Genomic DNA, 12985 nt, shown 5'->3' on the forward strand with positions numbered 1-12985 from the left:
GAAAGAGGAAGATTTTGCAGCTGAGCGAGAAGCACAAGGCAGAGGCGAAGGATCCGCAGAAGCAGCCTGTTGTAATGAAAGAGAAGGTGAAGCTGATTGTGGAAAGGATTGAGAAGAAGAAGATACTGAATCAGCAGGGCAAGGCAGTGAATTGGGATACCAAGAGGTAGATTTGCAAGGTTGTGGTTTCTTTTTTCTATAACTTCTTTGTTGGTTTCTGTGTGTGGATTGATGATTCTGTCTTCTGCTTCGTTTATTCTGCTGTTAGGGCTATGTGAAAAGCACAAGGAGAAGTTTTCCTCAAACATCGTGGTAGTCTAGCTGCTATGGCTTGGCCAGACACGCGCGGGAAAGGAGTTGTTGTGAAAGTGGGTAGCGGGGTGAGTGTTGTGGGAGGAGCAAACGGCAGTGGGGGAGGAGGAGGCAGAAGAGGGGGAACGAGATCTTTTATCAGCGAGAGATCAGAGAAGAACATTGCCGGGGCCAATAGAGGTGGTGGAGGAGGTGAAGAAGGAGCGGATGCAACTGTGTGGCAGAAGATGAATACGATGGAGAAGGAAACAAAGATGTTGAAGGAGCTGCAGAAAGTGAAGGAGCATGCAATCAGAGAGTAAAAGGAGCTGTTCAATCAAATGATAAAAAGACAGAAGAATTCAAATGCATTGAAGAAGCAGCAGTAGAAGTAAACGAAGGAGATGTTAGAAGAGAGAGTGAAGCTGCTGTATATGCTTAATGAGAAAATGACAAACAGGGTCGAACGAAATGTTTCGCAGTGGACTATAATATCACTGAGTGTATCTTGGTCGGGCACATTTTTGGCTGCCAGTTTCCATTATTGGTGGGATTGACAGCGATGGATCGATGAATAGATCCAACGTTGAAGTTTCTAGGACAGTTGGCATACGGAATGGTGCATGTACTTAGGATGAATCCCAAGCTGCAGTTGTCTGTTTCGATAAAGTGGCAGCTAACTCCACTTATGACAGGACTGCAGCTTTTGCTGGTGCATGTGCATCCGACAATCCGGGGGATATATGATTAATCGATTGCAGCAGACCTGAGTTAATGCATTCTTGTGTTAGAAAGTGTGTGAGTGCTGAGATGTGAACTTGGTGACTCTGTGTTCATGTGGCTGGGGGAGATGTGCGAGTTGCAGAAAAAGAGCGATGCTGCACAATGGGTTATGATCTTCGGAGTGGAGTTGTTTCAAAGGAATATGAGGAGGTATGGATGTTTGGAAAGAAGGTGCGGGAGAAGAAGAAGAGAGATGTGCTATGGTTTTCATGACAACTGTAGAGTAAAATTTGAAAGTTTTCAGTTGAAGCCACTTGCTGAAGAGTGCGAGAATTTCCTGATGATGTTGAACAGGATGTTTTGGAAATGCGTCCAAACAGCGCTTGATTAGAAGTTGGAGAAGAAGATCAAGATGTCTTTTGTGGAGTTTGAGGGGGTCACAGTGGGAGATAGGGGAGGTCAACGCGATGTGTTTCTGAGGTATTTAAAAAATAACAACCTGGCTGATGCAGTAAAGCGGAAAGATGCGATGAGGATGCAGTCAGATGCGATATGCAGTGGCAATCCAACAATTTCACCATCTTCAGCACCATCACTGTCATTGGATGTGGATTGTTGAGTCATCGCATATACTGAGACGGAGCCTCTTCTGTATGATAGCTATCCACAGACTCAACATATGCTGTCGCTTGGGATCTTTCGGAATGCGCACATGTTGTCTTGGTACTGCTTGCCGTCATTCGAATATGTGGTGAAGGCGTGCCAGCGCTATGATATCTTCATGTTGAGCTTGTTGCTACCGGATGTGTTTAATGCAGCAAACCGGCGGGTGCCTCTGACGTCGTCTGAGAACTGCGCGATCATGAAGATGGTGAGCCGGAACCTGGCGCTGTTGAAGTTGCGCTGGACGACAGGGTGCATGTGTTTTCAGGGGAGTCGGTGGGGGGAGGGGTAGGGCTTAAACAGCATGTGGAGGAGGCTCAATCGCAGATGTGGAAGAAAGAAGAGGGGCGGGCGCTGTTCCGGATGGCGCGGTAACTTGTGGAGCTAATGGGGCTGCTGCTGGAGAGGAACGATGTGGAAGGGGCGATCTGCTTAGGGCTGCCTCTGGGGAACGGGCAGCGTGTGGAGCTGTTTCACAAGGCTATAGAATGGCAGAAAAAGAAAGGAGGAGCCAATATATTGTAATGCTTCTTCTTCTTATTCTTCTTCTTCTTCCTTTTCTTCTTTCTCTTCTTCTTCCCATTCGCTATCACACCTTTCCTTCTCTCCCCCTTTTTTCTCTGTTTCTCATCCTTTCCCGCCTCCTTTACGCTTCGCACTCGACATGGCACATTCTCCCTTATCTTCGCACATCCACCCTCCGCCTGCCTCATTCAACAAACAAATAGAACACGGCTCAGCAAGTTCCTCACACTTTTCTCATTTGTCTTCTTCTCCTCTTCCTCCTCTTTCTATTTCTTCTTTTTCATCCTCTTCTTCCTCTTTTTCCTTATTGTGTTAATTATCTTTCAAAAATTATTTTGAAAAAAATGATAATATAATTAACATAGAGAATGCAACATTTATTCATTTTCTATTATATTTCTTAAAAAAACGCTCGAAAAATAGAGGTTGTTGAAATAGAAGAAAGCGAAGTCGAATGTGAAGGAAAAGGAGTGGGAGAAGCAAAAAGAGAAGAGGCACCTTTTGAATTCCTCGAGCAGTTGTTGAATGAGGATATTCCAATTGAAGCAGTTCCTGATGACAAATCGTTTATCACAATGACACAACCTTCAGACAATTTCACTCCATCAGCATCAATTCCATTCAGCACAACACTTCCACATTTTCCAATCACAAATATATCAGCTATTGATTCAATCTGTTCCAGCTTCATATTTGTCAATGAAATCTCTTCCCCACAAAACAGAAAAAATGGTTTTTTGAATGAAAGGAGTAATACTGAGCAGTTGTCAACATGTAGAATCCCTTTTGCAATGCTCAACAATGTCGAGTTGAGAACAATAGATTCAATGTTTTCTGATTGTTCAACCGAAGAAAAATCAAAAGATGAAAGAGATAGCTGCCCACTCGCTTCATGAATGACAGAACTTCCAGAATATGAAAACGATTGATAAAAGTTGATTTCAATCTCTCAATCCGAACTTTCTTTGAGGTTGTGATGACATTTCCCTCGTTGGCAATTGTTGAGTTCAGATGAACCAAAGCAGCTGTGGGAGATTGAAGTGAGCGGATGATCACATCCTTCGCTTCGCATTCTCCATTGATGATTGTTTCCTTTGAGATTAGCAGCTGCGAATAACGAGATGGAATAATATGTTTCACACCCATATTCAACGACTCGCAAGGTGCATTGATCTCTCCAAATAGCTTGCTGTCTCCATGATTGTCTGCAACTGAAGACACAAATATCGTCTCGCTCTGATATTTCACAACCCTCAGCAGAAGATCTTCTTTACACACAAATGAATCTGTTGCAAAACCGCTCATTGCAAGATCTTTCACATTACGCTCTCTGTTGTCTGTTGAGAATTTGTTAAGCTTTTTAATTATAAAAATTAATATTAATAATTAAAAAAAACATTCATATTAAAGCTGAATAAAGACCTAATGATTTGCATGTTAACATCTTAATCAAACTTGTGGCAAATATTGCTTTCTTGAAAGTTCAAATTCATAATGTCCAATGAAATATTATCTCCAAATGAAAAATTGATCTATCAACAAATCTCAAAATTTATTTGAAAAAGAATCGAAACAAACCATGAAAATTTCATGAATCAACAATAAAAAATAATCCAATTAAATAATACCTTTTCATATTCCTAAACAGAAATTTTTATTTTGATCAAATTATTGGATAAATTATATGTTAATCCGAAAAGTTTTTTCTCGAAATAGAAAGTCTGAATTGTTCCAACAAACGTCATTGTGAATTTCTTATTTTTTCATAAGTTTCATGGTTACGGAGTATCAAATATTAACTTTCTTGGGTCAAATTTCTGATCTGCAGTGACTTTTCATCACAAAATACCAAAATAACACTTCAAATATTATATGTGTATTTGAATGAAATGTTTATTTATATTTTAGAGAATATTTTGAGTTAAAGGATCATTTATTGAGGAGGGCATAAAAAACCAATGAAAATGCATTTAATCCATAATAATATCCCATATATAATAAAATGAACAAATATTCAATATGGATGATTCATTAATGAGAGTTTCAGCCACTTTAAAACTGAGCGTGGTTCATCCGAAAAATGAAAATACAGTATTTCCTAAAGAACCACCAAAAATAGCAAACACAACTCTGGTTGCTGCTGTGGCTGCTGATGGATTTGCTCTTCCTTCTGTGATTCTATGGCCTAGCAAGAGCTTTCATGATGAAATGAAGCCGCTCCTATCTCAAACTCTTGATATCTGTCCGTACGGAAGTGGTTGGATGGGCTGCAACCAATACAAAAAGAAAACACTTTCAATTCTTCTTCCAGAAATCATCGACCGCAGAAAGCGCATGTCACTTGAGTATTCTTGATGCCTGCTTCTCATCGACTCACACATTTCTCGCGCAGATCCGACAATCTGAAGAGAATTTCAAAAAGAAAATGTCGACGTTGCTTCCTCATTCCTCACACACGACATCCAGCCGCTTGACTGAAAAGTCTTCGCTGTTCTCAAAACAGAACTTCAAACAAAATATGATCCTCCGTCTTCGTCGACATCTTCATATAAAAAAACAGCATTTGTGGATGCTCTCCCTCAAGCAATTCATCACGCTTTCTCATCTGCTGTAATTAAAAAATCCTTCGCAACAAGTGGAGTTTTTCATTTTGAATCTGGATTGATTCTCATGAAGCTGCCAGAAACATCTGAATATCTTCCTTCAACTTATTCAAACAGATTAGACTTCAATGGCAAATTGATAACTGATGAGAAGCTTTTGAATGATTGGAGTGAACATTTAGGAATAAAAGAAGAAGAAAAAGTTGACGATGAAAAGAATCCTTCTGAAGAAATGAAAGAAGCAGAGTAAAAAGAAGATAATGAAGTGGAGTCTTTGGTTGAAAGTGAAAAAAAATTAAACAATAATTACCATTTGTGACCATGATAATGATGAAATTATTTTTGATAAAGAAAAAAAAAACAAGTGAAAGTTCATCATCTTTGTATTGTGAAGATGAAAACAAACGAGAGTGTACATTTCAAGTGATGGAAAAAGTCAAAAATCGTTGTTAATATATATTAATAACAAATAACAATTTTTAAAATGAAATTTTTTTTTTGAAAAACACGAAATTCATGAAGTTTCCATTTTGTGCAGCAGAAGACAAACCAATCTTTCGAACATATTTCTTTATTTGGGTCCAATGGAATTTGTATGTCCTATATGTGGAGCACTGCATTTCAAATCAGAGATTCAAAGAAAGAGAAATAAAAATCTTAATTTAAATGACTGTTTGAGTGGATTACACAAACCTCCAATCGATATCTGTCACTTTCCAGATTTTCTCCGTTCTCTTTTTAATCATGAGCATCCAGAAAGTGACAATTTTTTTTGAAAACATCAGAAAAATTAACTGTTTTCTTGCTTACGGTTCTTTTTATGCAGAAACACCAGATTATTTCTCCATGCAATTCACTATTAAAGGAGAAACGAAGAGAAGAGCCTATCCTATGAATTCATTAAATAATAATGATCCAAAGTTTGGTAAAGTTTATATTCTTGACACAGGAGAGGCAACTGGAAAAGCTAAAAGAAACACACATAATAAGCGAGTTTCTTTTTATCTGTTTTGTTCTCAAATTTAATGGTTCCGAAATTCCAATCCATTTGCAAAAAGCTATAAAATGATGAATGATGTTTACTCAAAGGAGCGGAAAAAGGCAATGGAAATGAAAAAAAAAAATGAAAAAAGTTTGCCTCACTTTTGATCCAGAAGGCAGAAAACTTGGGAAAGAGTTTGCTGCTCCGCAATCGAACGAAGTTACTGCAGTATTCGTCAGTGACGATGGACTGCCTCCTGTGCAGCGATTAACCATATATGCTGAAAAAGACAAGTTGTCAACTATTGCCATGAACGATCCTTTGTGTGATCCACTTATTTATTCTTTGATCTCTCCAAATGGAGAAGTTTTCGAAAACGATAAAAAGGAGAAAGTCAAAAATGAAGAAAATTCATTAAATGATGATGAAGTTGGTTTTTCAGACAAGAGACAAAGTGATAATACCAAATCTTATTCAGATAATGAAAGTAAAATGAAAAAAAAGATCATGGAAGACAAAAAAAAGAAGATTCAGATCAAATATAAGAACACATGCACTCAACATGATTGCAATCAGAAATTCATGGCCTCCAATTCATCTTGGAGGAAAACTGTTTCAACAATATATCGTGGATTCCTTCCATCGAATAGAAGGAATGAAGACTTTGTACTATCATACACATCAACATCAAATTTTCCGATGTAATTGTAATCAACTGAATGATGCGTTAAATAACAATGTTTTCGATGTTAATACTCATTCATCATCTTCCTCTTTATCCTCTTCCTCATCTTCTTTGTATCAAAAAATATTGTTGGGAAGAAGAATAATACTTCCTTCCTCCTTTGTTGGAAGTCCCAGGTGATCAAAACAATTCTATATGGACTCCATGAGCATTGTATCAAAATATGGAAAGCCAGATATCTTTCTGACTTTCACGTACAATCCTTAATGGACTGAAATGATCGAGAACATCGCTTCGCCGCACATTCACCAAGCTGATAGGCCAGATCTAATTGCAAGAGTATTCAAACTCAAGCTCGATGAATTAATGAGAGACATAAAGAAGGGAATACCATTCTGTTCACTCAAGGCATATGTATATAAAATTGAGTTTCAGAAAAGTGAACTACCGCATTGCCATTTGCTTCTCACTTTGCATGATCAAAACAAACCAATAACATCAGAGGATATTGACAAACGCATATGTGCAGAAATTCCCCTTCCCAGTGAAGATGGATCAAATAATAATTTGAGAGAAATAGTATTGATGCATATGGTTCATAGATCATGTGGGTTAGATAAACCAAATGCCCAATGAATCGCTGATGGAAAGTATCAAAAGCTCTTTCCGAAACAAATTATGTGAAGAAACAACCAAGGATAGACAAGGTTTCATTACATACAGAAGAAGAAAAGGTGAAGTGGTCTTTTTAAACAAAAAAGAAATTGATAATAGATGGATCGTTACATACAATCCCCACCTGCTTCGAAAGTTCAATACTCATATCAACGTTGATATATGTTCCTTTGTAAACAGTGGAAATATCTTTACAAATATGTGCACAAAAGTCCAGATAGAGCTCGCATGAAAATTTTGAACAAATAAATTTCTTTAAGTTCAGATGGATCAATAACAATCACTTCTCCATCTTAATCCGCATCCACATTGAATTCATCTTCAACGATCTCTTATTATGTGAAGACAGAAAATGAATAAGAAAATAGAGAAACAGAAAAAATAGACGAAATCAGAAACTTTATTGAAATGAGATATATCAGATCCCCAAAAGCATGTTGGAGGTTGTTCGAATAATGAATTCAAAGAATGTCACAAACTATATTTTGTTTGGCTGTTCATCTTCCTGACAAGCAGTTTGTTTTCTTTCGTCTGGGAAAAGAATATAAAGCTATGGAAAAGGCACAACACAAAGATTCAACGCTGACTGCATTCTTTAAATTGAAAGCTGAGAGTCAAAAGAAATATGGAGAGAACATTTCAGATGATCCCCATAATTCAAGATCTTTGACATATTCAGAGGTTGGAAGCAAATTCATTTTCGACAAAAAGATTCATTCCTGGAAATATCGAAGCTACAAATCAAAAATTGTCACAAGGTTGTACACAGTCAGTCCAAGAGATCAAGAAAGATATTATCTTCGTCTGCTGCTTTTGAATGTTATAGGTCCAACATCTTATGAGTATCTGAAAACATACGACAACCACATTCATAACACTTTCAAGGAAGCCGCAGCATCCAGAGGTTTGTTGTCAGAAGATTTTAACTGGGACCAATGTTTGGAAGAAGTTCCCTCAGTTGGATTGCCAAATCAACTCCGAAAGGTATTCGCACAAATTCTGATTTTCAACAATGTTGTAAATCCAGAGGAGTTGTGGAAGAAATTCAAAAAGAACAAGTCCGAAGATTATTTGATGAAAGGAGACGAGGAAAATTCCGCGTATTTAAAAGCTTTCTACGATACGTATTTTTTATTTCGTTCCGAAAATAAAAATCTTGAAGATCTGTTATCTGCCCCTCCCTGACCTATACCCATTAAATGCATTGATGATTTATCACAAGATGATCAAATATTATTAGCTTCAAGAAATATTCAGTTGCTAAATGAAAAACAAAAGGAGGCGTTTGAGAGTATCAAAGAAAGAATCCTGAGTTCATCTCTAGGTTCAACAGTGCGCAATTGTCATTTTTTGGATGGACCAGGTGGAAGTGGTGAAACTTTTCTATGCAAAGTGATTTTCCATTATTTGTCTGCACATTCAGTTATATGCCAATGTGTTGCTTGGACTGTGATCGCTGCATCTTTGCTCCAAAAGGGAAAGATGTTCACTGTTTTTTTCCTCTTCTTGTGCCCGTTGAGGAACATAATGCAATTTCTCTAATGGAACAAAATTTATAAATAGCTCGATCATTTAGAAAAGTGTTATGTATTATTTGGGATGAGGCATCAATGGAAACGTAATGTTCATTAAATGACAACAATATTCTTCTTCACGATCCACATGAGAACAAGGAATGGCATAGGTCTGAATTGTACCATTTTTTCTGCTTTGTTTTGGTAATTTTGAATTTAAAATTGTGAAATATCATAATTTTCTATTGCCTAAATCGATCGGAATAAAAAAAAAATAGCTTCACTTTATTTTTTCGATTTTTTTGTATTGATTACATATCCCATAATAAAATTCTCATTTTTCATATTTTTTTTCTATCGATTATTTCGGTGGAAATGATTTCTGAAAAAGGAAAGCCTTCGTTGATAACATTTCCTGAATTTCTTATTGCTTCTGGAGGATATGATGATTATGTGTTACACACTTTAAAGAAGTTAGGATTAATTAGTGAAGAAATTACTTGTCCACTGTGCAAAAGAAAAATGAAATTAAAAAAAGGGATGAAAGCGAAGAATAATTATTCGTATAGATGATTGAAATGTCAAAAAGAGTACTATTGGAATAAAAATTCAATCTTAGAAATAATAAAACTCAGTCCTTTTAATATTATGTGCCTAATCTACCATTTTTGGTATACGCACTCTGTGGAAGAAACAGTTGACGAAACAAATACTTCGAAATTTTCTGTATAAAAATTCAACCAACTGATGAGAAGAATTTGTGTATTTATTGAAATGAATCGAAATGAAAAATTAGGAATTGAAAGAAACGTAGAACTTGACGAAACATAAATTACATAAAACAAGAACGGAATTGGAAGAATAAGAGAGCAACAATGGCTCTGGGGAATCGTTGAAAGAAAAGAAAAAGAAACGGATCAGAAAATGAAAGTTGAATTTTATCCGGATAGAACAGAAGAGACATTAGTGAAATGTGTGAAAAAGCACGTGGACAAAACATAGAAGCTAAAATCTGATAAATGGTCAGCATATGGCGGAATAGAAAAAGAAGGATATGAACTCAAAAGTGTCAACCACTCGGAACGATTTAAAGATGAACACGATCACACAATACATACTCAAACAATTGAGTGTATGTAGTCTCACTTGAAAGAAAATATACCAAAAAGGGGAAGATCATTTACAAAAAAAAAGTATATATATATAAATTTATATATTGATTAAATATTCACAAAAGTCAACAAAAATTTCTAAGCGATTTATTAACAGTAAATGCAAAAGAACTGAATACATTTTTGAAGACTTTCGAAGATTGTGAAAAAGAGATTGAAACTATTCAAAAAGAATAAAAGAAGAAGATGAATGAATTATACGAGATGAAAAAAATTGAAGAAGAAAAATCAAATCAAGAATGTGTTTTGAATGATACCGATGATCTTGATAAATTACCAAAAAAAAAAACAAAGAGAAACAGAATCAATGAAAAAGAAACAGAAGAAACAAATAACACTGATAGCAATCATGAAAAATGTTCCATTGATGAAAATGATGAAGAAGATTGATCTTCGTTATATGATTTCTTTGAAGAGGATAGTTCGTCTGATGATCTTTGTTATTTGTCTTTAACTAATGATGCATACAACCCTTCTAAAAAGAAAATGAATGACCTGAACTACAACCTGCACGAACTTAACGGACATTATGATTTTCAGCACGAAGAAAATGAACACGTTGAAGAAGATGAACATAAGAAGTTTGAAGGAAAGTCCAATCACCAAAATGCAGATGAAATATCCAAGGATCAAATGATGAAAAGGAAAGAAATGAAAGAACTATCACAAACAACAAAGATGAACATGTATAACTCTTTGATAACAAGACATGTTCAAACAGAAGAATCAGAGTTATATAAAGAATGGACTCTATATTATGTTCATCAACGTCAAAAGGCTTCAGAAAAAAGTTTCAAAAAAAAAAGAAGCAAATAAAACAATCCTCTCAATTTAAACTTCTCAGGAGCTGAATGAAGAATAAAACAATTGGTTCACCAAATAAGCCAATAACTCTTCCGTAACAAAACCCACAAAAGTTGAAAAAAATCATCAACGACCACAACATGCTTCTTTTTTTTTCACTTCACAATTAATAGATCTTTCACAATTCTCTGAAGATCAAACATAATTTCATTTATTTCTATATTTGAAAATTTATATAATAATGATGAAGGGGTTTTTTTTAATGAACGAAAATTAATGAGAGATTTATATTATCCGACGATTTGCCTGAATAAGTTCGTCATTGCTCATAGAAAAAGCACTATCCAAGTTTGCATCAATGCTGTTTGCTAAACGTGGAAGAATAAACATAAGATGGCAGCAGTTCGCTGGAAGAGAACGAAGTGAAAAGAGACTTTTCTGGATCTCCCTCCAAAATGTAAGCGACGCGGCGGAGGAGACGCAGAGATAGTGCAGACGAAGGAGGCACGTATGCAAATGTGGACAGCACATTCATCATCTCCAAGCCGACGCACGTCTCCTCAAAGCAGAACTGCGAGCTGCCTCCGTTTGCTGCCTCGTTGACTGCCAGCTGGGCGACAACGTCTGTGTGCTGTGACATTCCCAGCGTGGAGCTGCTGAGGATGCTCTTTTCGAGCGACGTGAGGAAGTCGAAGGAAGCTGACCAGATGGACACGTTCTGCCTCAGAGGAAGCGGGCCTGCCTGGTTGAATGGACAGGAGGTGATGAAAGTGATGGGGGAAGAAGAAAGAGGCGGATTGAAAAGCTTTTGGACAACTTGGACAAGTGAAGATGCTCCATCAGAATTCAATTCACTGAATGGATTTTGGGAAGCGTTATTTGATTGATGAGTTCGAGTTGTGAATAAATCAGAAGGATAATCATTATTCTCATAATCGATTGTGGAATCATTCGAATTATCTCTTTCACTTCATCTTCTTGCATTAATTTCCATTGCAGACAGAACAAGTGACACAGCATCCTTTTGAGGAGAAGGAGTATTAGAAGATGCAGATCTCTTCGAATTTCTGACTGCCATAAGAGAGGTGAACGGAAACTCTTGGTTGTTGTGCTTATCTGATTGCCCAGAAATAGTTTCACTCGAAATTTGCTGACTTGGTGAAAAAGTGTGCTCAGATGATTTTGTTATGAGCACTTTGTGAATAAGACTCAATGCGCTATCATCGCTACGTGAATCATGTGAATACAACTTTCTAGAAGGAGACTGTGGAAGCAGGCTGAAATCAACAGAAGCTATTCGAGTGAGCAGATGAATACAGAGGACAACAATACCATCTGCACGATAGACAAAGGAAGGAAGGAGGAATAAAGGCAGAGAAGCAGAAAGAGAAAGAGAGGAAGTGGAACAAGATGCTGCTCCCTTTTCTTTCAAGGGAGATTTTGGAATGGATTGAGATGTGCTTGAAGGAGACTGCAAAGTATTATTTGCAGCAACAATCTGTGAATCACTTGAAGATTCATTTGCCTCATGTGATGCTTGCTCTTCATTGGCTGTTGACTGAGTTTCTGAAATTTTCTGCCTTTTGTCTTCTTTTCCTTTGGCTTCAGTTTCAATTTCTTCTCTTTCTTCTTCGCTTCCTTCATCTGATTCATCATCTGTATTTTCATCATCTTTATTCTTCTTTCCACCGAGAAACGAAAACATGCCCCCGATGGCTGATGTTAACTTAGCTGCTTTGTTTGCCACTGCTGATAACGCATCGGTTGTTAAATCAGCAATCCCCCCAATCATATTCTGCATTGCAAGAACAAGATGCTTTCCTGTCGATCCTTTATCTGTCTCTTCTTCTTCCTCTTCCTCTTCAGCCTCATCGTCGCTGTCATCATCCAGCTGATTCAGTCTGTCTCGCTCTTCCATCACAGCTCTCTTCCTTTTTCTGAGTTCTTGTTCAACCAACTGCCGATGGAACATCCACATTGCAGCAGGGTTTGAAGGAGGCGACTGAGCAGGTGTTGAGCGGAACAAATTGAGGAGAGAAATCGAAGAAGAGAGAAGAGTGATAAACAGATAGGCAGAACGCACTTGCATGTCGATTGTGGAGAATGTGGTGAGAAGATCAGAAATTGTCGAATGGAGCGGATAAAATAGCACAGAATGGAAACAGGATGAAGAAAACATGAAGTTCAGCGTGGGAGTCAACGGCGCTCCAGTCCGGTTGTAATAAGAGGACGACGACGATTGTGATGACAAAGTTGAATGCTGAACAGATGAACTGGGATCAACAGACACCAAAGATGTTTGAAGAGACCGATTCGCATTTGAAGCCTGCGATGCACCAATTGGCATA

General features: G+C 37.1%; 4 protein-coding genes across 4 annotated transcripts; 2 read left to right on the forward strand and 2 right to left on the reverse strand.

Annotated features, from left to right (window-relative positions):
- Positions 1-326: 326 nt before the first annotated feature.
- On the forward strand, positions 327-614 carry MONOS_3334 (uncharacterized protein; the record flags this gene model as incomplete). Its single annotated transcript, XM_067873327.1, has 1 exon — positions 327-614. One exon carries the CDS (start codon positions 327-329, stop codon positions 612-614), a length of 288 nt encoding a protein of 95 aa, XP_067728493.1.
- Positions 615-1972: 1358 nt separating this feature from the next.
- Positions 1973-3783, reverse strand: MONOS_3335 (uncharacterized protein; the record flags this gene model as incomplete). The annotated part of the gene is made up of 3 exons (XM_067873328.1): positions 1973-2158; positions 3163-3558; positions 3781-3783. The coding sequence occupies 3 exons, from the start codon at positions 3781-3783 to the stop codon at positions 1973-1975; spliced, it is 585 nt and encodes a 194-aa protein (XP_067728494.1).
- Positions 3784-4236: 453 nt separating this feature from the next.
- Positions 4237-4557, forward strand: MONOS_3336 (uncharacterized protein; the record flags this gene model as incomplete). The annotated part of the gene is made up of 1 exon (XM_067873329.1): positions 4237-4557. The coding sequence occupies one exon, from the start codon at positions 4237-4239 to the stop codon at positions 4555-4557; it is 321 nt and encodes a 106-aa protein (XP_067728495.1).
- Positions 4558-10992: 6435 nt separating this feature from the next.
- On the reverse strand, positions 10993-11715 carry MONOS_3337 (uncharacterized protein; the record flags this gene model as incomplete). The annotated part of the gene is made up of 2 exons (XM_067873330.1): positions 10993-11491; positions 11639-11715. The coding sequence occupies 2 exons, from the start codon at positions 11713-11715 to the stop codon at positions 10993-10995; spliced, it is 576 nt and encodes a 191-aa protein (XP_067728496.1).
- Between the last annotated feature and the right edge of the window lie 1270 nt (positions 11716-12985).

The sequence above is a fragment of the Monocercomonoides exilis genome (assembly GCF_001643675.1).
Source record: "Monocercomonoides exilis strain PA203 chromosome Unknown scaffold19-1596985, whole genome shotgun sequence".
In the NCBI taxonomy this organism is placed as follows: domain Eukaryota; phylum Preaxostyla; order Oxymonadida; family Polymastigidae; genus Monocercomonoides; species Monocercomonoides exilis.